This window comes from Piliocolobus tephrosceles, chromosome 20, assembly GCF_002776525.5.
Source record: "Piliocolobus tephrosceles isolate RC106 chromosome 20, ASM277652v3, whole genome shotgun sequence".
Lineage (NCBI taxonomy): Eukaryota > Metazoa > Chordata > Mammalia > Primates > Cercopithecidae > Piliocolobus > Piliocolobus tephrosceles.
The window spans coordinates 6,358,414-6,385,002 of record NC_045453.1 but is presented as its reverse complement, the minus strand read 5'-3'; the positions used below and the strand labels follow the sequence as shown (position 1 = coordinate 6,385,002).

Here is a 26,589-nt window from a genome sequence, read left to right as displayed (position 1 = left end):
AAGTAGCTGGGACTACAGATGCCCTCCACTACACTTGGCGAAGAGTCTAATTATTTTTGTTTTATGTGTAATGTCCATGGTTTTTTGCTATTTATCAGGGGGAATAGGAAGAGGTTTGTCTTTCTACCTTCCCTCTGAACCAGAATGAGACTTGATTTTTAATGATAACATCCTATTCCATAACAGATAAACTGTACTTTACTCAGGGTTTTACAGACCTTTTAGTTAGCTTCAATGGGGGAGGGGGTACTTAATGTTGAACTGATTATCTTGGTGTATATTGTTTATTATTTTCTTAGGATGAATGGTACCAGAAACACTGCCAAACTATCCTCCAGAAAGTACATTCTCCAAATAAGTAAGTGAAGCACAAAACATTTACCATTACCTTGAAGTGGAAATTGCCCATGCTTGCTTCCTGGTATAGTTAGGGACTCTCAGTACTTTACTTCTTATACACCATGGACACAGAATGCAGACAGGTGAACTCCAGCTACTAAATTATATGGCCTTTATTTTTAGAGATGGGGATCTGGCTATGTTACCCAGGCTGGCCTCAAACTCCTGGGCCCAAGTGATCCTCCTGCCTCAGCCTCCTGAGTAGCTGTGACTACAGGAACACACCACCACACATATGAAACCACAATTCCACTGTTGCATGCAATGCTTCCACAAATGTATAAGAATGTTCATAGGAACATTATTTGTAATGGCCCTGTACTAAAAAGAGTTAACCTAGTTGGCCTAAAACTGCGAGGACCCCAGATAGTAAACAGTTTCCTACACTGATATAAAACTTTTCTTAACTCAAGAGGTGGCAGCAACCCACATGTCAATTGAGGGATTAACAGATCAATAAAATGTGATATAGACATAAAATGAAATATTATTTAGCCTTAAAAAGGAAGGAAATTCTGACATATGCTATGACATGGATAAACCCTGAGGACATTAAGCTAAGTGAAATAGGCTAGTCACAAAAAGACAAATACTGTATAATTCTACTTTTATGAGGTACTTAGAGTAGTTAAATCCATAGAGACAGAAAGTAGACTGGTAATTGCCAGGGTCTAGGGACAGAGGGGAATGGGGTATTATTGTTTAATTGGTGTAATTTTGCAAGATGAAAAGTTTTGGAAACGGATGGTGATGATGGTTGTATAATAATATGAATATACTTACTGTCACTAAACTGTAAACCTAAAAATAGTTAATATAGTAAATTTCATCATAATTCAAAAAAAGCAATTGTATAAATTCCTTAACCCTGTGATGCTCATAGGCTCTAAGTACACAATGGCGAACAGGAAAAACAATATGAATGTACTTAAGACCACTGAACTGTATACTTCTATAATGTATATTTTACTATGGAAAAAAACAGTTAACCCAAGTGTGGCCATTTAAAATAAACAATTGGACACACCTACATATACTTTTCATAACAAAAAAAAAATTCAAATTTTTTTTGCAAATGATTTTTTTTTTTTTTTTTTGAGACGCAGTCTCACTCTGCCGCCCAGGCTGGAGTGCAGTGGCCGGATCTCAGCTCACTGCAAGCTCCGCCTCCTGGGTTTACGCCATTCTCCTGCCTCAGCCTCCCGAGTAGCTGGGACTACAGGTGCCCGCCACGTCGCCCGGCTAGTTTTTTTTATTTTTTAGTAGAGATGGGGTTTCACCGTGTTAGCCAGGATGGTCTCGATCTCCTGACCTCGTGATCCGCCCGTCTTGGCCTCCCAAAGTGCTGGGAATACAGGCTTGAACCACCGCGCCTGGCCTTTTTTTTTTTTTTTTGAGATGGAGTCTTGCTCTGTAGCCCAGGCTGGAATGCAGTGGTGCAATCTTGGCTCCCAGCAAGCTCTGCTTCCCGGGTTCACGCCATTCTCCTGCCTCAGCCTCCCTCCTGAGTAGCTGAGACTACAGGCTAATTTTTTGTAATTTTAACAAAGATGGGGTTTCACCGTGTTAGCCAGGATGATCTTGATCTCCTGACCTTGTGATACGCCCACCACAAATGAATTTTTGACATTTTTACTTTTAGGCTTGAAATTATTTTTAAGAATAGATAATACTTAAAGTCATTTGCTGCTGGAATCATCATAACATTTTGATGTCTGCTTTGTTTCCAATTATGTTCAAGCTCATTTTGACATTTAACTCCAATGACCTTACTCTGGATCCAGTAAGATTTTTCTATAGTAGTCTAAAATTTGAGTAATAAACAGGTTTAAAATAAAAAAGAACTAAACTTCCCTAACTGATGAGGGTGACCATGTGTAGAGTGGTTCTGAGAACAGTATGGTTCATGCTAAACATGGGTTTTCCTTCTAAGAGGGTAAAATTTGGCAGGTGCTAGGCAAAGAGTGCCTATGTGACCAGGCCCCAAGAAAAACCTTGGCGTTGAGTCTGTAATAGGCTTCCTTTGACAGAAACATTGCATGCATGTTGCTGTATTTTTGTTGCTAAGGAAAGGGAGCTCTGTGTTACCATTTAGGAGAGGGAGAAAGCATAAGGCAACCTGCCGATGGGTTCCTCCAGACTCCACCTGTGTCTCTGTTTTATGATCTCACTATGTTCTCCTTACTATGCCTCTGTAATAGAGCTTAGCTGTGAGCACAACTGTATGTGAAGTCCTATGACTCCTTCTGGCAAATCTCCAAACATGGGGTTGATGCTGGAGACCCCAAAACTGCCCCAAATTACAAATGACTTAAATGTAAAGGTATAAATTGTGGGGGTATTCCTACGATATGACACTATATAGCAATGAAAATAAACTACAGTCATACGTAATAAGGACTAAACCTCACAAATGACAAAAAAGTCATTTATTGCATTTTGCCTTGTATGAAAGTTGTTCCTTTCATAATAGACTGAGAAATTTTTTTAATTCATGTTTTGAGATAGGGTCTCACTCTGTCACCTAGGCTGGAAGTGCAGTGGTGCAAACACAGCTTTCCTGGGCCCAAGGAATCCTCCCACCTCAGCCTACTGAGAATAGCTAGGACCATAGGCATGTGCCACTACACTCAGCTAACTTTTAAAAAATCGTTTGGTAGAGACAGTCTCACTATGTACCCAGGCTGGTCTTGAACTCCTGCATCCAAGCAATCCTCCCACCTTGGCTTCCCAAAGTGCTAGAATTACAGGCGTGGGCCACCACACCCAGCCTTAGACTAATAAATTTTTTAAGGCAGTAATTGTTAAACTGTTTGGTCTCAGAATTGCTCTAATTTATATGGATTACATTTATTGACATTACCATATCAGAAATTAAAGCTGAGAATTTAATTAAAATAAAAAATAACTATATTAGTCCAGACTGAGGTGTGATTTTTAATATCTGTATTTTCCAAAAGAAATGCAGTAAGAAGAGTAGCATGGTTTTATCATTTTGTCAGTCTCTTTAATATGTAGCATAATAGAAAGTCTCTTTAATATCTAGCATAATAGAAGCCAGTTGTATTCTGTCTACTTTTGCATTTAGTTTACTGCTATATTATGAAAATAGTTTTCACCTTCTGTATCTCCAGAAAGGATCCTGGAGAATCTTCGGGGTCCCTAGATTTACACTTAGAGAGCTGCAGCTTCAAGGATTAGTGCTGTGATTCATCTTTTTATCCCATATAAAGGGGTTAACTTACACAAAGGAGCACAGAATGCTTTTACTGGAGGTAAATCTTAAAGAATTCAATTAGAAACATTAGGAATTGGCAGTACTTCCCCTATAAACACTGAGAATAAAACCCCACCCAGTTGTCGATATCAGAAAATCACTCCTTTATGCCACAGGTTCACCACGTGCAGTATAGAAAGAAAGAAAAATTATATGTACCTTGCAAATTCTTAAGCAAGTTCATATGCACAAGGAGCTAAACAATGCAATCTCTTTGATACTATTTATTTAGGCCATGTAACTTGTAATTTTAGAAATCATTGTTTTGAAAATTAAACTTGTTACTTCTCTACTACTCTCCTTGGTTTGGAAACAATGCACTAAGCACTGAGTATATTAAATTACAAAACCTTGCATTAACTTGGTTGGACACCAGTGGGCCTGTTGAGACCAGTTTTAGGAAAAATCCAAAGTTGCTTACTGGAATTAAATCAACATCTTAAATAACAAGTAAACATTATCGATTGTTTATTTGATAAGCATTGATAAAAAATCCACAATTAAACATCATGTCTGTAATCCCAGCACTTAGGGAAGCCGAGGCAGGCAGACTGCTTGAGGCTAGGAGTTTGAGACCAGCCTGACAAGATAGGGAGATTCCGTCTCTACGAAAATATAAAAATTAGCTGGGCATGGTGGCATGCACATGTAGTCCCAACTACTCAGGAGGCTGTAGCAAGACAATTGCTTAAACCTGGAAGGTCAAGGCTGAAGTGAGCTGTGTTCGTACCATCTTCCTCCAGGCTAGGTGACAGAGTGAGACCCTGTCTCAAAAAAAAAAAGAAAGAAAAGAAAAAGAAAAGAAAAGAAAAGAAAAGAAAAGAAAAGAAAAGAAAAGAAAAGAAAAGAAAGAACCTATATTTAAACAGTTTTATACAAGTTATTCAATAACTAGTCTAGTCTGTAGCGTTTGCCATATTACTATGGGTTTGAAAATGAGCAGAAATATCTAGAACTTCTCTGCTGGCTTTGGACCTGAACCACATACTCGGGCAGCTGAGAACAACAGTGAGGCTGTACTTACCACCAGTGCAAGAACAAGAGTCCGCACCTTCTCCCCAATCTCAGGGGAGATGTCATTTCCAAACTGTTGCAGAGTGGTAAGAAAGCGTTTCAACTTGCTGAGCTGTCGAGCACCACAGGTGGCTGGCAACTGCTGATTTGTGAGTGCAGATGACGTGGAGGAGGCAGGACCATTGCTGAATCTCTGTGGTGGTGATGGGGCGCCATTCAGGGTAGGAGGAGAATGGTTGATTCCATTGCTTACTAAAAGAAAGCCAAAATGAAAGACTCAGGTTACGTGCAAAACAAGGGGACATTTGTTCATTTTTTTCTTGTTTGTGTTCTCCTTCATTTGTTCATTTGAATTTTGTAAAGTACATGTTATAAAAGTATGCAAAACTGGTTCTGTCCTCAATGAGATTGCTGTCAGACAAAAATGGTAACAGAGTAACAGTGGAGCGTTAAAAAGAAAGCAGAGTGCTCTGAGAGCAATAAGAAGGGACATCTAACTCTACAGGTGCCATGGGCAGGGGTGGGTAGTTTTAAGAAAGACTTCCTGCAACAGGTAGTGCTTGAGATGAGTCTGGGCCAATAGACCCTTCCAGTGACGGGATACTCGTGCCCATCTTTTACATCACATCTCCTTCCAACTGGGGACCCCAATTTCAAGGTCCCCAAAACACTAGAGAGTCAATCAGAAGGTAGTATGTGAGCAAGACACCAGAAGAAAGTTATGATAATATGAAGGATACTTTTTAGGCCTACTGATTTAATTACTTATTCCTACAATAAGGTACCTATTTCTTTGGCCATCCAGAATACTCATGTCCATTACAGCCAGTTACTGTCTGCCTTAACAGTGCTAGATTAATACTGCCAAACCCTCGGCCATTCAATAAAGCATCTTCCTGATTCCATGCAGGACACTCCCATCCTACATTTTTGCTCAAATTATACTACATGTGATTAATTACAGTTTTCCTATTTAGTTCTTAATAGTCATTTCTTGAAAATTTTAATTTGGAAAACAACCCTAGAGCTATGGTTTTGTTTTTTTGAGGCAGGGTCTCATTCTGTCATCCAAGCCAGAGCACAGCGGCACTATCTTGGCCCATTGCAGCCTCAACCTCCTGGACTCAGGTGTCCTCCCACCTCAGCCTCCTGAGTTGCTGGGACTACAGTTACATGCCACCATGCACAGTTAATTTCTTTTTTAAAATTTTTTGTAGATAAGGGAGTCTCATTATATTGCCCAGGCTGGTCTCAAACTCCTGGGCTCAAGCGATCCTCCTGCCTTGGTCTCCCAAAGGCTGGGATTACAGGCATGAGCCACTGTGCCTGGCATTGAGCTACGTTCATGTTGGCATTAAGTAAAAATCTAAATTATCTAGTACCTAAGTGTCATTCTGTTTTCACTTAATCATATCCAGCCTTAAAAAACTAAAATAGTGAAACTGTATCTAAAAACATAAGAAACAATTTAAGACATAAGCAATGTTTAAAGAGCCAATCATTTAATCTTTACCTAGCTTAGAAAAATGACATTTAATCATCTTTTGCCAAAAACAAACTTATTATCATAAAAAATCTTCCACTTCCCTTCTACTTCCTCTAGGCCAATCACAGTCAGTTAACCATCTCTGTTCCCTCTTCTTACACTGAACTTTATTCAAATTTGACCTGGCAAGCTCTTCTTCATTCCACACAGTTCAGGTATCATCTCTGTTAAGGAGCATTCTTTGACACATGCTGCTGCTGCTGCTCCACTTGAAGGTAACCTTAGTGGATTCACTACATCTCTGTGCTGCCTATGTGCATATGCATGCTTCCACTATTTTACTTTGAGACAGAGTCTTGCTCTGTTGCCCAGGCTGGAGTGCAGTGGTGTGATCTTGGCTCACTGCAACCTCCGTCTCCTGTGTTCAAACGATTCTCCTTCCTCAGCCTCCTGAGTAGTTGGGATTACAGGTGCGTGCCACCACACGCAGCTAATTTTTTGTATTTTTAGTAGAGACAGGGTTTCACCACGTTGGCCAGGCTAGTCTCAAACTCCTGACCTCAAGTGATCTGCCCTCCTTGGCCTCCCAAAGTGTTAAGATTACAGGAGTGAGCCACCATGCCTGGCCTATGCTTGTTTATTTCTGTATTTATGTTGCCTTAATAGATGCTCACTTACTAATAATACAATACACAAAACATATGTGCACACTTTAAGTTTTATAAGCTGTGTAAACAGTGTATATTTTTGCTTTGTTCATTTGCTAGCAAAAGGTTAAGTGTTTAGGAAAATGCTACTGAATGATTAACGCATAAAAGACTAACAGCCTGAGAAAAGGGGTGAATTTTCTTGTGTCTTCCACTAAAGGAAATTAGTAAAGCTACAGAAAGGAAAGTTGAACACTCAACCTCAGCAATCCAGAAAATTAGTTGCAATAAGTCTGCCATTTCTTTGTTTTCATAGAAAGGTCAACTGCCATAGGAAAGCTGCTCCCTTTTGAAGGAACCAATAAAAATAACACATTACCATGCATTTAGCTACTCTGATGTATAGAAAGGCTTTTTCTTAGTCTCTTCAGTAAAAAATGTATGATCACATTTTCTGAAATGAAACACAACCACCGCCAAGCAGCCAAATATGGAAGCAAAAAGGGCTGAATTTGTACATACATATATCTATTGGTGTATCCTGAGATCTAATTGATGGCTGAGGTTTAAATCTGTTTCTTTTCAAGACAGTATATATGTCTAGGGCTGTTTAACAGATATTAGAATTTAAGAAAAGGGATATCATACTTCTTTTCATTCACTCTGGCTCAAACTGAATGCTGTAGTTACCAGCTACTTAATTTCAAATGTTTTGGGAAAATAATAAACTTCCAATTAAAGCTGTACATTTTACATTCTCTTCTCTTGCCTTTTAAAACAATAAACACCCAAACCAAAAAATTTTGAGCAAGGACAGTGTGCAAGCTTGTGTAATGGTATTTAAATGAAACAATACATACAGCATCTAGCTCAGTGCTCTGACACTCTTTGGGCACTCCAAACATAGCAGTACATTTTGGTTTATAGGCAAAAGATGTGCAGAGTGTCAAAGTGAACTGGGGGTGGCAGCATGTGCATGGAAAGGCAGAACTCAAATGAAGATCAAGACACTTGTGTGCATGTATGTAGACTAGTTTATTTGGGGTTCTTTTGGTGATTATAGATACACAGGACTGAAATTGTTGAGTTACAGGGCACGTGGAAATTCAGCATTAGTGCAAACTGCCAAACAATTTCCAAAAGATGTACTAAATTACACTCCAACCAGCATTGTATGAGTATTCAAGTTACATCCTCATCAAAACTTGGTATCATTTTGAACATCCTGGTGGGTGTATAATGGTACTGTATTAGTTTGCATTTCCATGATAGTTAGTGAAGTTGAAAATTTTGTTACATATATTATTAGCTAACATGATGGTTATGGACTGAATTCTGCCTGAGCCTTGGCCAAATTCATACATTTAAGTCTTACCCCCTTGTACCTCAGAATATGACTATATTTGGAGATAGAGACTTTGAAGAATTAATTAAGGTTAAAAGAGGTATTACAAATAGTCCCTAATCCAATACGATTATTATCCTTGAAGGCAGGGGAAAAGACACCAGGGACACACACAAATGGAGGAATGGCCATGTGAGGATACAGCAAGAAGGCAACCATCTACGAGGCCCAGGTAAAATCAAACCTGACAACACCTTGATCTTTACATTCTTGACTCCAGAACTGTAAAAAAGTTAATAAAAATAAAAAGTTAATTAAAAGTTAATAAAAATAAATAAAAAGTTAACAAAAATAAATCCAGTCTGTGGTATTTCATTATGGTAGCCCTAGTAAACTAATACAACAATATTCTCTTTTGTAAAAAGTCTTACCATGACAGCATTGGAACATTTTTCAAATTCCATAATTTTAGAAAACTTACTTTGAATCTCATATGGCAATATAATAATTTAAATTCATTATTTTTAGAGTCAAAGAAATAAAAATAGTTACCAGCCAAAGAATATGAAAACAAAATATTTAAAAAATGAAATATCCAAATAAACTAGGTATTATTCTCAGAGGGTATAAGTAATTTAGAAAAGAAACAACCAGAAATATGTATCTGTGTCTGTATTTTCATAGCACTTTGAAAATATTGAATAATATATGTGGAAGGCTTCATGCAAGTCAGTCACTTAGATCCAAATGTCACTCTGAACTACAAACATAAGTAACTAAGAGGTCTCACATGCAGTAGGAGTGAAGGACACTGGTCTCGGTCCTCCAGGATTTATTGGTGGGAGGGGTGGCATGGTGGGAGGTGAGGATCTGGACTGTATCTTCACTTCCACAGGCGATCCAGGCATTGCTGGCACCCTTTTCTCAGGACCAACTGCAGAGAATCAGAGAAATGGAGGTTAGGGTTTTCTACACGGTTGCAGAAACAGACAACAATTTGAAATACCAACATATTTCCCTAGAGGATTGCCTAGTATAATAGGCTGAATAGTGACCCCCTAAAAGATACGTCCACGTCCTAACATCTGGAACTGTGAATGTTACCTGATTTGGCAAAAGGGTCTTTGAAGATGTCATTAAGTTAAAGTTCTTGAGAGGAGGAGATCATCCTAGACTGTCTGAGTGGGCTCTAAATCCAATCTGAATGGTGTCCCTAAAGAAGGGACGTGACACAGACACATACACAGAGGGAAGCCGATGTGAGGACAGTCACACCAAGTGGCGACAGAGGCAGGGACTGGAGTGACACATCTATACACCGAGGAGTGCCAAGGAGTGCCAGTAACCAGCAAGCCAGGAGGGAGCAGGAGACACATTTGTCCTCTGAAACCCCAGGAAGGAATCAATCTTGCTGATACCTCAATTTTGTGCTTCTGACTTTCTGAACTGTGAGAGAATAAATTTCTCTTGTCTTAAGCCACTCAGTTTATGGCACTTTGTTACTTCAATTCTAGGAACTAAAACGAGGAAACAAGGTCAAGAGGTGACATGAACTGAAAGTTAGCAGTCTCTAGATAGTGGCTGAGAAAGGAAGAAACCAGGTTTCAAATATAGCTTACCTCAAATGCATTTTTTTTAACTTCTCCTTATAAATGAATCAAATTATGAGGGGGAAAAAGCTAACATAGGAACTATCTAGACTTAGGCCTCAACTGTATGACATGAAAAGAAAATCACAATCAGTTATATATAAATCAATATTAACAGGCTGGGCGCAGTGGCTCATGCATGTAATCCTAGCACTTTGGGAGGCTGAGGTGGGTGGATCACCTAAGGTCAGGAGTTTGAGATCAGCCTGGCCAACGTGGTGAAACCCTGTCTTTACTAAAAATATAAAAATTAGCTGGGTGTAGTGGTGGGTGCCTGTAATCCCAGTTACTGGGGAGGTTGAGGCCGGAGAATCATTTGAACCTGGGAGGCAGAGGTTGCAGAGCAAGATTCCGTCTTAAAAAAAAAACAACCACCATTAATAATGATGTACTAAATTATATATATAAACATATCAACTACATCAAGTAGGATAAAAGAGGGAGTCAACCTCTCTGACCTCAAACATGTAAATGTCATTCATGCTATATATTGTTCAAAAAGACGAAAAGTAGAGCTGATTCTACATTAAGCAGAGGCTACTTCATCTATGGGAACAATTAATAATAGGCAGCTGTTTGATAATACTAAATGGCAACAACATTCCAGAAAGATAAATTAGATAAACTTCATGATGCTACAATTAGGTAGGTCTGAGCTAACAGGAATCAGACTCGACACCACCAAGTAATATTCTAACATATCTAAGAAGTTCTTTTTCCCTATCAAAGAGAACTTGCTACACACTTGGTTAATAGGACCAGGGTTACCATAATCACCTTTAAATTGAGCTATGTTCCTCACAGTAATTCTAAGCTTTTCACTTAAGTACCAGGCATTCATTCTCCAATAACTGCTGAATTCAAATTCAAGTGCAAAAAATGGGCAGCAAAGGCTCAAATGAGAAGGTTAAGTCCAAGTTTTCTTTCTGTGATAGCACAGCTATAAAGACAATACCTCCAAGAGTGTTCACGATGCATTGATGGGATACTTTTTAATAAGAAAAGTATCTCCAAATACTATTTTTTATGCTTCAGTTTGCAGTGGCCACACTTTGGAAAGGGATATAATAAAGTAAATCAAGAAAGCAATGCCCCCAAGTTACAAATCCCCTGACAAAAATGTGCAGTTCTCAGAACCATGTGGGCAACACTGTGCCAGCCCTTCCCATCTCTCTGTTCAGGACATTTTCTTTGTGAAATTGATGGTCGTTCTGTCTGATTAGTGGACTAATGAGCTGTTGCGCTTGCCTTTTCTTCCTGACAGTATTTTCTCAATGCCCTTCAGAGAACAGCTGACACATTTCCAGCTCTTCCATCTGGGCCCCAGCTTTCTGGAAGGGTAGGGGAGAAGGAAAGGAAGGAACTGACAGTTGTCTCGCACTGTAATGTGTTGTGTACAGTGTGCAACAACCTAGAGGGAGCCTTTCTTCAGACCACCTGGCTCTATAGCAAGGGTGCCAAAGGCTTGAGGAAGGCTTAGCAGTGAGATGAGTTTTAACATTCAGCACTTGGCAGAATAAAAAAGTTAGAGCAGTCCAACTGCAGAATGCTGAACTATGTGCTCTAACCAACCAAAAGCTTTGACAGTGGGCCAAACACAGCCACTAAAGAACTGTTTACAGATTGATACTTTTCATTTCACCACCCAAAATCTACAACACTAGTGTTTTCTTCATGTTTCAAGTGAATGAGGCAGAAAAAGCACAGGTATGAAGACTGAGAGATTCGGTTTGAATTCTCATTCTGTTACAACGCAATTGAATTTCACCAATTCATTTCACCTTTCTAGGCCTCATTTTCAACATATGTAAAATGAATGACAGTAAGACCTACCTGTCAAGAAACATGTAATGATTAAAGATGATGCCTAAATCACTGCAAGGGATAAAGAAGGTGCTTAATAAACAGGAATGATGATTAGAAGACAGAAATCCTCGTGTCAAATTCTGGACATACTATTAACTAGGTATGTGACCTTGACCAAGTTAATTTTAACATCTGTTTTCTGTGGAAAATAGGTATACTATCAACAATTTATCCATGTAACCTCAGAGATACTGTATGGAATGATCCAAGAATTAACAGCTGCAAAATCACCAAGCACAATGTAAAGTTGTATTTTTGTTGGAAGCTGGGTGGCATGAATCCCCTTCATGTAATGAGATCTATCCAAGTGGTTTACAAGGTGACATATTCAGCAGTTGCTCAGATGATGGGAAAGGGTATGTTCCAAAGTAGGCATTTTAACCCTCTGCTTGGGGTCACAGTAGGATCATAGTAAGTCCCTGTAGGAAGAGGGCTATGACATGCCTTTATGTCATCCTAGTAATGGTGACTTCCTTTTTGAATTTTTATGAAACTGATAGTTATGTGTTACATTCTAGCTGGATCCCATGAAAGAATCAACCATATATTGAACTCTTTTCAATCTTGGAGAACCTTAGATAGAGTTCAAGAAGCAGAAAATTCTTTTCCCTTTTCCCTCAATTGTGGCTTGAGTCCATAAACACTATTGCTTAAAATATCAAACAGCCATAAAGATTTAGTCCCAGGAAGTCAAAATAAACCTTGGTTTTGCCATAAGTGTCCAACTGAATTATAATTTCAAAGTAACTGACAATTTAGTCACCCCATGAGTTTGTCTTTTGATTATTCTGAATATTTTTGTATATGTGTGTGTATTACAAATAAATGCATGTGTGCATATATATGTGTGTATATATTAAAAAATAAAACCCAGGTATTACAACATGTACCTCCAAAATGACTTATGGTTCAACACCTAAACCATGGGAAGCTAAAGAACTTGATGAGTCAAAACAGGAAAATATGTCTGAATACTTTCTTCACTGTGCGCGACTTGCTAAGGATATCATGAAAACAGAAAACACATGAAAGAATAAAGTAATAAACAGTTATCTGTGTGATAGCAGTGATATTTTTTCCTACATAGGAATTTAAAGAATCAAAGATTAAACTGAAGAGTAGAACTATTCTGTAGCTCCCCAGGAAAGAAACATAGAACACCCAGCACTCTCCCTCTTATCTGCAGTTTCAGTTTCCACAGTTTCAATTACTTACAGTCAACCAAGGTCCAAAAATATTAAATGGAAAATTTCAGAAATAAACAATTCATAAGTTTTAAATTGAGCACCATACTGAATAGTGTGACGAAATCTCACACCATCCCACCTAGGATGTGAATTATCCCTTTGTCCGGAGTATACACTATCTGACCATAAGTCACTTAGTAGCCGTCTTGGTTACCATCAGATGAACTGTCATGGTGGTGCAGTGCTTGTGGTCAAGTAACCCTGATATTACTTAATGATGGCCCCAAAGTAAAAGAGGAGTGATGTTGGCAATTTGGATACACCAAAGTGAAGCTATAAAGTACTAAGTGAAAAGGTGGAAGTTCTTGACTTCATAAGGAAAGAAAAAATTCCTATGCTGAGGTTGCTGACATCTACTGTAAGAAGGAAAAAGACGTTTGTGCTCATTTTGCTGCTGCATCTCAAACAGCAAACGTTACAGCCATAGTGTATGATATGGGTTCAGTTACAGTTCAAAAGGAATGTATGTAGGGTTTAATACTTCCCATGGTTTCAGGCATCCACTGGGGGTCTTAGAATGTATTCCCTGTGGGTAAGGGGGAACCACTATATTACTGAGACATCTCAGAAACATGCTATTGGAGAAGAATCTTCTATGATAAATTGTCCACAAACAAGGGCATTTACAAATCATTATAAATTGCTTTTTTTTTTTTTTAAATTAGAGACTGGCAAAGAGCAGAGGTGTAAATACAAGATAAAATATAATGAGGTTATCTGAAGGGAAAGGCTACTCCTAAGTGACTGGAAAGAAGAAAAACTTATAGATCTCAAGGAGAAAGCATGTGAGGCAAAAAGTGAGCATGATGTGAAGAATGCTCCATCACTCACTAGTGACACTGATTTTCTTTATCTGTCCCTGGGGATAATTCAGCACAGGGTTACATGAAGGGTACCATAATGGACATAACAATGATGGGTATACAGCAGATACTCTCACATGTTTTACTTGAATCAGATTTTAAAATATATTAGAATTATGGTTGGGCACAATGGCTCATGCCTGTAATCCACACCACCTTGAGACAGGAGAATTGCTGGACACGAGGATTGCCAGGAGTTTAAGAACAGGCTGGCCAACACAGGGAGGCCTCATCTCTCTAAAAAAAAAAAAACTAGCTGGATGTGGTGGCGCACGCCTGTGTTCCCAGCTACTCATGAGGTTGGGATGGGAGCATCAACTGAGTCCAGGAAGTCGAGGCTACAGTGAGCTGTGATGACACCACTGTACCCCAACCTGGGTGACAGGGTAAGACCTCTGTCTCAAAATAAAAAATAAAATAAAAAAATAATAATCTATTAGAATAACAGTTTACCGAGCTTTTGAGATGTTATCTGCACTGTGTGGGGTAGATTTGGTCAAGTGTTCCTGTTTATTATCACTGAGAAAATGTGCAGAATATAGATCTTTCTATATTAGATTTACCAATAAAAATCCATATAGAGATCTTTCCTATAATGACAGGAACACTGATCATTCCAAAGAAGCTGGCCAAGGAAGCCATTAAATCCATTGCTCTATAAAAAAAAAGTCAGACTCCAGGCCGAGCGTGGTGTCTCGCGCCTGTAATCCCAGCGCTTTGGGAGGCTGAGGTGTGCGGATCACCTGAGGCCAGGAGTTCAAGATCAGCCTGGCCAACAGGGTGAAACCCTGTGTCTACTAAAAATACAAAAATTAGTTGAGTGTTGTGGCACGCACCTGTAATCCCAGCTACTCAGGAGGCTGAGGCAGAAGAACTGCTTGAACCCAAGAGGCGGAGGTTGCAGTGAGCAACGAGACTGTGCCACTGCACTCCAGTCTGGGCAACAGAGCAAGACTCTGTCTAAAAACAAACAAGCAAAAACAAAAACAAAACAAAAAAAACCCACCAAAAATCAGACTCTCAGGCTGGGAGTGGTGGCTCGTGCCTGTAATCCCAACATTTTGGGAGGCTGAGGTGGGCGGATCAGACTAAGAGAAAGGAGCGGGGAGGCTTATCATTTTAGGCCATGAAGTTTTGACATGGTTTGTTATGTAGGAATAGACAACTAATCTATACCACATACAAATTATATTGTTCCTTATTTTTTTTTCGTTTTATAACATCACATTATGTCTTGGAATTCTTAATTTCATAATTTTTAAAAATAGTATTATAATACACTTTGAAGGAGTATCACAGTTCATTTAAACAATCCCTTGTCAATGAACAATTGGATTATTTCCAATAATTTGGTCCTGAATTTTGAGGATCCCAGATCCCAATCTACTTGACCGTCCTGGATTTGCCAGGCCTTAGGGAAGTTCAGAGATGAAGGTAGGCAGGGACCTTACTTATGGGAAAGACAGACATACAGTACTGGGAAAATAAAGAAATAAAAACGTTACCATGTATGATGGCCAGGCAAGTCTTAACTCAATGTTAAGGTGTTTGTTGGAAAGGCTACATGGGCTCTCCAGATAGCACACGGGATATAGTTTGAATAGTGCCCCCAAAGGTGGTATCACAGCAGAAGGAAAAATCAGGGAAAAGATTTCCTGGACCATAGTCTGTCTTCAATCCCTGCCAAGGACAGGTAAATGTTCTGAATGTGTAATTGTCGTATGATAAGAATTTCCAGGCCGGGTGCAGTGGCTCACACCTATAATCCCAGCACATTGGGAGGCCAAGGTAGGTGGATCACCTGAGGTCAGGAGTTCAAGACCAGCCTGGCCAACATGGTGAAACCCCGTCTCTACTAAACAAAAATCAGCTGGGCATGGTGGCAGGCGCCTGTAATCCCAGCTACTCAGGAAGCTGAGGCAGAAGAACTGCTTGAACCCGGGAGGTGGAGGTTGCAGTGAGTTGAAATGGTGCCACTGCACTTCAGCCTGGACGATAGCAAGACTCCATCACCAAAAAAAAAAAAAAAAAAAAGACTTTCCAAAACTGATAATTCTAACCTGCTAAAGATGGAGGAAGGGCCGGGCGCGGTAGCTCAAGCCTGTAATCCCAGCACTTTGGGAGGCCGAGACGGGTGGATCACAAGGTCAGGAGATCGAGACCATCCTGGTGAACACGGTGAAACCCCGTCTCTACTAAAAAACACAAAAAACTAGCCGGGCGAGGTGGCAGGCGCCTGTAGTCCCAGCTACTCGGGAGGCTGAGGCGGGAGAATGGTGTGAACCTGGGAGGCAGAGCTTGCAGTGAGCTGAGATCCGGCCACTGCACTCCAGCCTGGGTGACAGAGCGAGACTCTGTCTCAAAAAAAAAAAAAAAGATGGAGGAAGGAACATCAAAATTACTGTTACATTTATAGCCTTATACAGTTGGCTAAACTGATTATGGACACAGTACATGCTTAAGGATGAGCATTTACCATCTTTGTAACTCTGCCACAAACCTGACAACACATCCAACTTCCTAATGACATGCAGGCTTCATATGCCGAGATGGCCAGGAACAACTGTTTATAATGACAAACAAAAATGGAGACATAAGGATTCAAAGTAAAGAAATTACCAGAGGTCGGGCACAGTGGCTCACGCCTGTAATCCCAGCACTTTGGGAGGTTGAGGTGGGTGGATCACCCGAGGTCAGGAGTTCAAGACCAACCTGGCCAACATGGTGAAACCCTGTCCCTACTAAAAATACAAAAAATTAGCCAGGCGTGGTGGTGGGCACCTGTAAACCCAGCTACTCGGGAGGCTGTGGCAGGAGAATTGCTTGAACATGGGAGGTGGAGGTTGCAGTGAGCCAAGATCACACCATTGCACGCCAGCCTGGGCAACAGAGTAAGACTCAGTCTCAAAAAAAAAAGGGGGGGGGGGGGGGGGGGGGGGAAATTACCAGAAAGTATTTTATAAGGACCTTTTACATTCAATGTTTATATATTTATACTGGAAAATTAATTTATCATTATTATAGCTCAGGAATTAGGAAATTTTTCCTGCCAAAGGCAAGACAGTAAATATTTTTTTGCTCTGCTGTAGCACACTATAGACAATATACAAATAAATGGACTTGGCTGTGTTCCAATCAATCTTTATTTACAAAAATGGACAGTGGGCCACAGTTTTTTTGTTTGTTTGTTTGTTTGTTTTGAGACGCAGTCTCACTCTGTCGTCCAGGCTGGATTGCAGTGGCGCGATCTCTGCTCACTGCAACCTCTACCTCCCAGGTTCAAGCAATTCTCCTGCCTCAGCTTCCCAAGTAGCTGGGACTACAGTCACATGCCACTGAGCCCAGCTAAATTTTTTGTATTTTAGTAGAGACAGAGTTTCACCCTGTTGCCCAGGCTGGTCTCAAACTCCTGAGCTCAGGCGATCCACCTGCCTAGGCCTCCCAAAGTGCTGGGATTACAAGCATGAAGCCACCATGCCTGGTCGACAGTGGGCCACAGTTTACTGACTTCTGCTATAACTGATTTAAAAAGCTGGAAAACCAGCCTGGGCAATAAAGTGAGACACTGTCTTATCAAAAAATAAAAGAATTAGCTGGGCACAGTGGCACTCACCTGTGGTCCTAGCTACTTGGGAGGCCGAGTACCTACCAAAGAACTATAAAAGGAAGTCGCAGTGAGCCGAAATCGTGCCATTGCACTCCAGCCTGGGTGACAAGAGGGAAACTCCATCTCAAAAACAAAAAACAAAAAACAAAAAACTGACATCTATGACTTTCATTATGTCCTTCATTTCTTCAACAGAGTCTCAACTCTTGGTTAGTCTTATTTTTATCCATCCCAGTTCAGTAAATTAAAGTAGGGTCCCAATTACATAAAGGAACTATAGAATAACATGAACACACACACACTTGTAGAAGCCAGAAAGGATATACAACAAATTGGTAGAAGTATGTATCTTGGGAGGTAGGACTCAGACAGTTGTAGGATTGTTAAGTTTCTAACTAAAATAACTTTCTATGTTGGTCAGGGTGCTTTTTTTCCTTCCTTTCACAACAATAATGTAACACTTGTAAAAGTCAGGGAGAGTACCTAAACCAAATTAGGGACATGCCAATTACAGAAACAAAATAAATATCTGAACAAAAGAAGAATACAGGGAGAGAATAATGTAATTCTACCTTCATTTAAAAAGGGGCATATAATTAAGTGTCTGGAGAATAAAGCATTCATTTTTCACTCAGTTTTTTTTTTTTTTTTTTTTTTTTTTTTTTGAGACAGAGTCTCGCTCTGTCGCCCAGGCTGGAGTGCAGTGGCGGGACCTCAGCTCACTGCAAGCTCCGCCTCCCGGGTTTACGCCATTCTCCTGCCTCAGCCTCCCAAGTAGCTGGGACTACAGGCGCCCGCCATCTCGCCCGGCTAGATTTTTGTATTTTTAGTAGAGATGGGGTTTCACCGCGTTAGCCAGGATGGTCTCGATCTCCTGACCTCGTGATCCGCCCGTCTCGGCCTCCCAAAGTGCTGGGATTACAGGCTTGAGCCACCGCGCCCGGCCTTCACTCAGTTTTTTAACACACACACACATACACAAACTCAATCTCTCTAAATGTCATAACTAGTGATCTCAACCATACAAGCATAAAACTCCTGGGACCCTACAGAGCTTTTGGCACATCTCTTAGGTCTACCTGGTTTTTGGAAGAACCTCAAAGATGACTAACATACCTACGAAGGATCACTTGGTTCATGAATATACTAACTTCCTCCCTATGACCTCTCTGTCTTCTATCACTGCCATGAAACCTCAGATACGAAAATACACAGAATATATAAATATCTCTTAAAACTTGATAATAACAACCCAATTTTAAGAATGACCAAAAAAAGACTTGAAGAGATAATTCCTAAAATAATTATTTACAAATGGCTAAGATGCTCAACATACTAGTCATCAACAAACCACAAATTTTAATACATCAACAAATGAACAAACTACTGATACATAAGCCAGGCAATAAATGTCAAAAGTGTTAGGGTAAATAAAAGATGCCAAATGTTAAGAAAACTACCTACTGTATTATCCCATGCATGTGAAACTTCAGACATGAAAAACTAGTTACAGAACGCAGATCAGTGGTTGTCTCGAACCGATGGGAAGAAACCGAATATAAAAAGGCAGGGATGTTAGAGGGCATGATCTATCTTCTTCTTACTATTTTTTCCTTCGGACCAGGTCTCACTCTGTAGCCCAGGATGGAGTCCAGTGATGCAAACATGGCTCACTACAGCCTTGAGTTCCTGGGCTCAAATGTTCCTCCCATCTTAGCCTCTCAAGTAGCTGGGACTACAGGCACGCACCATCACGTACAGCACTTTTTTTTCCAAATTTTCTGTAGAGACAGGGTCTTGCTATGTTGCCCAGTTTATATTTTTTTATAGTGATAGAAATGTTCTATATATAATGATTCTAATGTTGGTACACAGTGAAATACAACAATAGTGGGGGGAAAAATAGATCAATGCCTTAACCCGATAAAAAAAAAAAAAAAAAAAAAAACATTTTTTTTCTTTTCCAAAAACCTATATACAATGTCACACTTTTTTTATTTTTGGGGGGGGAATGAAGTTTCACTCTTTTGACCAGGCTGGAGTGCAGTGGCACAGTCTTGGCTCACTGCAACCTCTGACCCCCAAGTTCAAGCGATTCTCCTGTCTCAGCCTCCAGAGTAGCTGGGATTATAGATGCCCACCACCATTCCTGGGATTACAGGAATTTTTGCCCAGCTAATTTTTGTATATTTAGTAGAAGACGAGGTTTTGCCATGTTGTCAAGGCTGGTCTCAAACTCCTGACCTCGGGTGATACACGTGCCTCGGTCTCCCGAAGTGCTATGATTACAGGCATGAGCCACCACGCCCAGCCGATCACACTTTTCATCACACTTTTTTTTTTGGGGGGGGGGGGGGGGATACAGAATTTCACGCTTGTTACCCAGGCTGGAATGCAATGGCACAATCTTGGCTCATCAAAACTTTCACCTCCTGGGTTCAAGCAATTCTCCTGTCTCAGCCTCCCGAGTAGCTGAGATTACAGGCATGCGCCACCACATCCGGCTAATTTTGCATTTTTAATAGAAAAGGGGTTTCTCCATGTTGGTCTGGCTGGTCTCAAACTCCCGGGTGATCCGTCCACCTGGGCCTCCCACCCAAAGTGCTGGGGTTACAGGTGTGAGCCATCGCGCCCAGCCAAATATCATACTTATTGATGAAATATTACAAACATTTCCTCTCAACTCAGAAAGAAGAAGATAAAGATGTCCACTATCAATGCTTCTTTTTTGTTGTTGTTGTTGAGACGGAGTCTCGCTCTGTCGCCCAGGCTGGAGTGCAGTGGCACGATCTTGGCTCACTGCAAGCTCTGCCTCCCAGGATCATGCGATTCTCCTACCTCAGCCTCCCAAGTAGCTGAGACTACAGGTGCCCGCCACCACACCCAGCTAATTTTTTTGTATTTTTAGTAGAGACAGGGATTCACCGTGTTAGCCAGGATGGTCTCGATCTCCTGACTTCGTGATCCGCCCGCCTCGGCCTCCCAAAGTGTTGGGATTACAGGCATGAGCCACCACGCCCAGCTGATTCAATGCTTCTATTCAACGTTTACTCAAGAGTCCAGGCCAGACCTGGTGGCTCATGCCTGTAATCCCAGCACTTTGGGAGGCCAAGGTGGGCGGATCACTTGAAGTCAGGTGTGGAGACTAGCCTCGACAACACAGTGAAACCCCATCTCTACTACGAACACAAAAATTAGCCGGGCGTGGTGGCACACGCCTGTAATTCCAGCTACTTGGCAGGCTGAGACAGGAGAATCGTTTGAACCCAGAAGGTGGAGGTTTCAGTAAGCTGAAATGGTGCCACCGCACTCCATCCATCCTGGGCGACAGAGCAAGACTCCGTCTCAAGAAAACAAAAACAAAAAGAGTCAGGCATAGCAGCAGGACAACAAAAAGCAATAAAAGGCTTAGGATTTGAAAAGAAATAAAACTGTCATTTTATAAACACCTGATAACTTTCTATATAGAATACTGAAGAGAATCTACCACCCAATTATTAGGATTCATATGCAGGTTCAGTAAGGTTGCTAAGATAGATGTCCAATCTTTTAAAACTTATTTGCATTCCTACACACCAGCAAACAGAAACAATAATTTCAAAAAGGTTCAAATACACACACACACACACACACACGCACACACACACAAACGAGTTAGGAATATAAGACCTTTATGAAAACATAAGTAGACTGAAAGACAAAAAAGGAGACTTCCAATTCTGGAAGCTAGAAGTCTAAGATCAAGGTGTAGGCAAGGTCGGTTTCTTCTGAAGCTTCTCTCCTTTGCTTATAGTTGTCTGTCTTCTCCCTGTCTTCACATGGTATTCCTATGTACCTGTGTCCAAATTTCCTCTTCTTACTAGGACAGCAGTTATAATGGATTAGGATCCACCCTAACGACCTTATTTTAACTCAATAATCTCTTCAAAGACACTATCTCCAAATAAGGGCACATTCTGAGGTATCAGGGGTCAGGACTTCCAACACATGAATTTTGGCAGGACATGATTTATTGAGTGTGAGGAAGGAAAGAATACAAAATCTATTGTACTTACGGATGGAAAGACTTCTATTATAAATATTTTATTTCTCTTTTGTGGAAGATAATTTTTCCACTAATCGGGGGTGGGGTAGGGACTGGTTTCAGGATGAAAGTGTTCCACCTCAGATCATCAGGCATTAGATTCTCATAAGGTGTGTGCAACCTAGATCCCTTGCATGTCCAGTTAACAATAGGGATTGCACTCTTAATGAGAATCTAATGCCATGGCTGATCTGGCAGAAGGCAGAGGTCAGGCAGTAATGCGCTGGCTCACCACTTGCTGTGCCGCACAGTTCCTAACAGGTCACATATCCATACCGGTACGCAGCCTGGGAGTTGGGGACCCCTGTCTTAACATAACCCCCAGTTAGTGGAATGCAGTTAAATAAGGAATTTGAGTAACTTTTCCTAACTTGAATCTTAGAATTTTTTCATATATTTATTCAAAAATGTTTGAGTAACTACTAAGTCTCCTACTGAGGTGACAGCAGTAAATAAATCAAAAATAAATACAAAATAGAGGTCAAAAGGCCGGCTCACATCCGGCTCACATCCATAATCCCAGCACTTTGTGAGACTGAGGGTGAGAGGATGGCTTGAGTCCAGAGTTTGAGACCAGCCTGGACAAGATGGAAAGACCCTGACTCCACAAAATTAAAACTAAAAAAAAATTAGCCAGGTGTGAGAGTGCTTGCCTATAATTCCAGCTGATTGGGAGGCTCAGACAGGAGGACTCCTTCAGTCCAGGAGTTTCAGGCTGCAGTGAGCTGTGATTGTGCCACTGTACTCTAGCCTGGTTGACACAGTGAGACTGAAAAAAAGAAAGAAAAAAAAAAAAAACAGAGGTCAAGAAACAATTTTGAGGTTTTTAGCCTAAGCAACTGGAAGAATGAAGTTACCACTTACTGAGAAGAGGGAACTGGTAAAGGAAAATGGGTGAAGAGCAACTGAAGATCAGGATTACCTTTAAAATGCTCAGTAGATATTCTAATAGAAATGCTGGATAAGCAGCTGGATATAAAAGTATGGAGCTGAGGCCTGCGGTGGGAAAGTCTGAGGTTGTGATGAAATATTTTCAATTAATGGCATATAGATTCTACAGAAAGCCTGAGAACAGGTATCTTAGAGGAAGTGGGTACAGATCTCCAGGTATTTCAATTCTTAGAGATCATGAAAGACAAGAAACTAAAAAAGGAGACTTAAAAAGAAAAGCCAAGGAAATAAGGGGGAAAACCAGAAGCCAAGTAAAGAGTATAATCTACTGGGCTGTAAGCACTGTGGATTTCAAGACTAAATATACAAATAACATAGGAATACATGCTAGCTGTTTAGGTTATTATAATGATTAGGCCCATGACTAATAAAATGCCTTTTTAAACCTACTTATTTGAAAACTTGCTTTCATCAAAGTATTATTAAGAATACAGGTATAATGAAGGTGAGAACAAGCATATTATGTGTAACAAATGATATATTAACATTTAAGAGACTGCACACAGATCTCCACCCAGAACTTAACTGGGACAGATACAGTGGCTACAGTACTTTAAGTCAGCAAAGAGTTAATATAAAATTTTCATTACTCAATGTCTCGTAGCTGAAACAGAATATACAGTAAATATAAAAAGCTGTATACAGCAAAAGATGAGATGAAAAGGTCAGTTTCGCGAGATGAAAAGGTCAGTTTCGCAAAACAGCCAAATTCCAGACTAGCTAGAAATTTATATTCTTAAATAGTCAAAGGTAGGCTATTGTGGAAGAAAGAAAACTGGGCATGAAACTATGACTGTGAATCCTGATTTTTCTGCCAATTTATCAGCTACTGTGGAACCCTAGACAAGTCACGCCAGAGCCTTGGTTTCTTCATCTGTAAAACAGAGGAAGGAAGGTGTTAAAAGGCAAATAAACTAACAGATTAAAAAGTGCTGTAGGCTAGGCACCGCGCTGTGAGTAGATCACGGCATTCAAGCCAAGGTAAAGAGTTTATATTTTATTGTAAGAGCAATAGGAAGCCATTAGAAGAGTTTAGGTCTGTGGCAAGAGTTTAGGTCTCTTTTAAGCTTTTAAATCAGCACTTTGGATACTATGCGAAGAATCCACTGAAGGGGTTAAAAGCAGAAGCAGAAAGAATAGTTAGGAGGTAGATGCAGCAGTTTATGCAGAGAGAGAGACAACAGGGGCTAAATTCCAGCAGTAGAGATGGGAGATCTGACATATTGTGATATATTTAAGAGCTGGACTGTCAGGATTTACTGCTACTATATTTCTTTCTTTCTTGTTTTTTGTTTTGTTTTGTTTTTGAGACAGAGTCTCGCTCTGTTGCCCAGGCTAGAGTGCAGTCGCGCGACCTTGCCTCACTGCAACCTCTGCCTCCTGGGTTCGAGCAATTCTCCTGCCTCAGCCTCCCGAGTAGCTGAGACTATGGGCACCCGCCGCACCTGGCTAATTTTTATATTTTTAGTATGGACAGGGTTTCACTGTGTTAGCTGGAATGGTCTCGATCTCTTGACCTCGTGATCCTCCCACCTCGGCCTCCCAAAGTGCTGGGATTACAGGTATGAGCCACCGCACCTGGCCTCCTGCTGGATTTCTTCTAGAAGGTTCTGTGTTCCAGAGATATTTAGCACAGATGTATGAAATGCTGGAACCCAAGGGACCTGGCTTTTTGAATCAGAGGAAAGCCATTGCTGAGCTGTGTGAGAAATTGATAGCGTTTTTACGTCTTCAGAAAAAAAATGTGAGGGTTATGTTTGGCCAAGAAGACTACAGTTAGCTGATTCTCCATCAGTCTCAGATTCTCTGAGTTCTCTGACTTTGGCTGCAATATGTGTGGCCCAAGCAGTAATGTGACACACCGTTAAGAGGCTGGGATTCAGTCGATTTTGACTGTGGTAGGGGTGGCTTCCATACAAAGGCAAGTTGCAAATCAATTTTAATTTAAGTCTTTTCTGTTCATGTGAGAAATATTACGTTGGTGGAGACCTGAAACAGATGGTGTGCAGTTGGAGTAGATAACTACATTATTCTAAATAAACATTTGCTGGAGCTGGGAAGCGACAATCCATATTTCACTTTTCCCTATTTACATTTTCAGGTCAGCTGTGTTGCTACTGTTTTTAACTTGCATTAATGTTATCAACAGAGTTGGCAAATACATCTTTAATGTCGAAATCATTATCTTTGGAAGAGACCCTCAGCACGTAGTGGTGTAATGATTCTTAAAGCGTTTCTGGTGGATAGGTGTCTAACAATATCTTATACTTGAAAAAAATTTTCTTTTTTTTTTTTTTTTTGAGATGGAGTCTCACTCTGTCACCCAGGCTGGAGTGCAGTGGCCCGATCTCAGCTCACTGCAACCTCCACCTCCTGGGTTCAGGTGATTCTCCAGCCTCAGCCTCCTGAGTAGCTGGGACTACAGGTGCACACCACCACGCTCAGCTAATTTTTGCATTTTTAGTAGAGACGGGGTTTCACCACGTCGGCCAGGATAGTCTCGATCTCTTGACCTTGTGATCCGCCCATCGGCCTCCCAAAGTGTTGGTATTGCAGGCATGAGCCACTGCTTTTTTTTTTTTTTTTTTTGAGATAGGGTCTTATTCTGGCCTCCCAGGCTAGAGTTCAGTGGCATGATCACAGCTCACTGCAGCCTTGACCTCCCGGCCTCAGGTGATCCTCCTACTTCAATTATCTGCCTCCTGGGTTCAAGCGATTCTCTTACCTCAGTCTCCCAAGTAGCCGGGATCACAGGCACCTGTCACTACACCCGACTAATTTTTGTATTTTTAGTAGAGATGGGGTTTCACCATGTTGGTCAGACTGGTCTCAAACTCCTGACATCAGGTGATCCGCCCACCTCAGCCTCCCAAAGTGCTGGGATTACAGGCAAGAGCCACTGTGCCCGGCCTTTGTCATTTTTTTCATGTTCATCAACTAACGCTTGTTATCAATCCACTATTCGTTTGCTGTGCCCTAGGCATGGTGACAGACAATGAAAATAGAAGCAACATGTTGGACCAAGTGTGTTGGTGAAGATTTAAATGTATCTAGAGATTTTGGAGGGTTTTTGGAAATAGAGGTAGCATGAACACAGAATGACCATGATTTACAGGAGACCCCCACCGACTGGGATGTAGAACTGTTCGTGAGAATGGATGTGGGAGAGTATCAGATTTTAGAAACCTGAAGACTAAGAAGACCACTCTGAGGAGCAAAACAGAGCAGAGAGTCTCTGTCTCAAAGAAAACTATTAAACTTTAAAATGCTATTAACTTTTGCATTTTAATCATATTCTATTAAGTAAAAATAAGTTTGTCCAATGAAATGGTGTATGTGCCCGGTCTCGTCTTTCAAGTAGTAAGGTAACCACAAAGCTAACTGTGACTTCAAAACATTCTTTTTAATTACATTGCCACCCTCAGTTAACTTGGATGTGATAAATATTTTTCTTTTCTGTCTGTATATATTTATTCATCTTTTTCTTTTTTTTGAGATTTACTCTGTTGCTCAGACTGGAGTGCAGGGGTGGGATTTTGGCTCACTTCAACCTCTGCCTCCCGGGTTCAAGGAATTCTCGTGTCTCAGCCTCCACAGTAGCTGGGGACTACAGGCATACGTCAACTTTTTTCTATTTTTAGTAGAAATGGGTTTTCACCATGTTGGCCAAGCTGGTCTCGAACACTTGGCATCAAGTGATCCACCTGTCTTGGCCTCCCAAAGCACTGGAATTATAGGTGTGATCCACTGTGCCCAGCTATTCATCAATCTTTTTTTGTTTTGTTTTTTGTTGTTTTTTTTGTTTTTTTTTTTTTTTGAGACGGAGTCCCGCTCTGTCGCCCAGGCTGGAGTGTAGTGGCCGGATCTCAGCTCACTGCAAGCTCCGCCTCCTGGGTTTATGCCATTCTCCTGCCTCAGCCTCCCCAGCAGCTGGGACCACAGGTGCCTGCCATCTCGCCTGGCTAGTTTTTTGTATTTTTTAGTAGAAACGGGGTTTCACCATGTTAGCCAGGATGGTCACGATCTCCTGACTTCGCGATCCGCCCGTCTCGGCCTCCCAAAGTGCTGGGATTACAGGTTTGAGCCACCGCGCCCAGCCTTTTTTTTTTTTTTGAGATGAGAGTTTCACTCTTGTTGTCCAGGCTGGAGTGTAA

At 40.8% G+C, this 26,589-nt stretch overlaps 1 protein-coding gene across 2 annotated transcripts in view; it reads right to left on the bottom strand.

Annotated features, from left to right (window-relative positions):
* Positions 1-26,589, bottom strand: part of CBFA2T2 (CBFA2/RUNX1 partner transcriptional co-repressor 2) — a 170,935-nt gene that overhangs the window by 35,920 nt on the left and 108,426 nt on the right. For both annotated transcript variants that reach the window (XM_023220437.1, XM_023220438.1), the window contains exons 2-3: positions 8,959-9,102; positions 4,701-4,942 (exon numbers count right to left, since the gene is read on the bottom strand). In XM_023220437.1, coding sequence (XP_023076205.1) covers positions 4,701-4,942; positions 8,959-9,102 — 386 coding nt within the window. The remainder of the gene's footprint in view (positions 1-4,700; positions 4,943-8,958; positions 9,103-26,589) is intronic.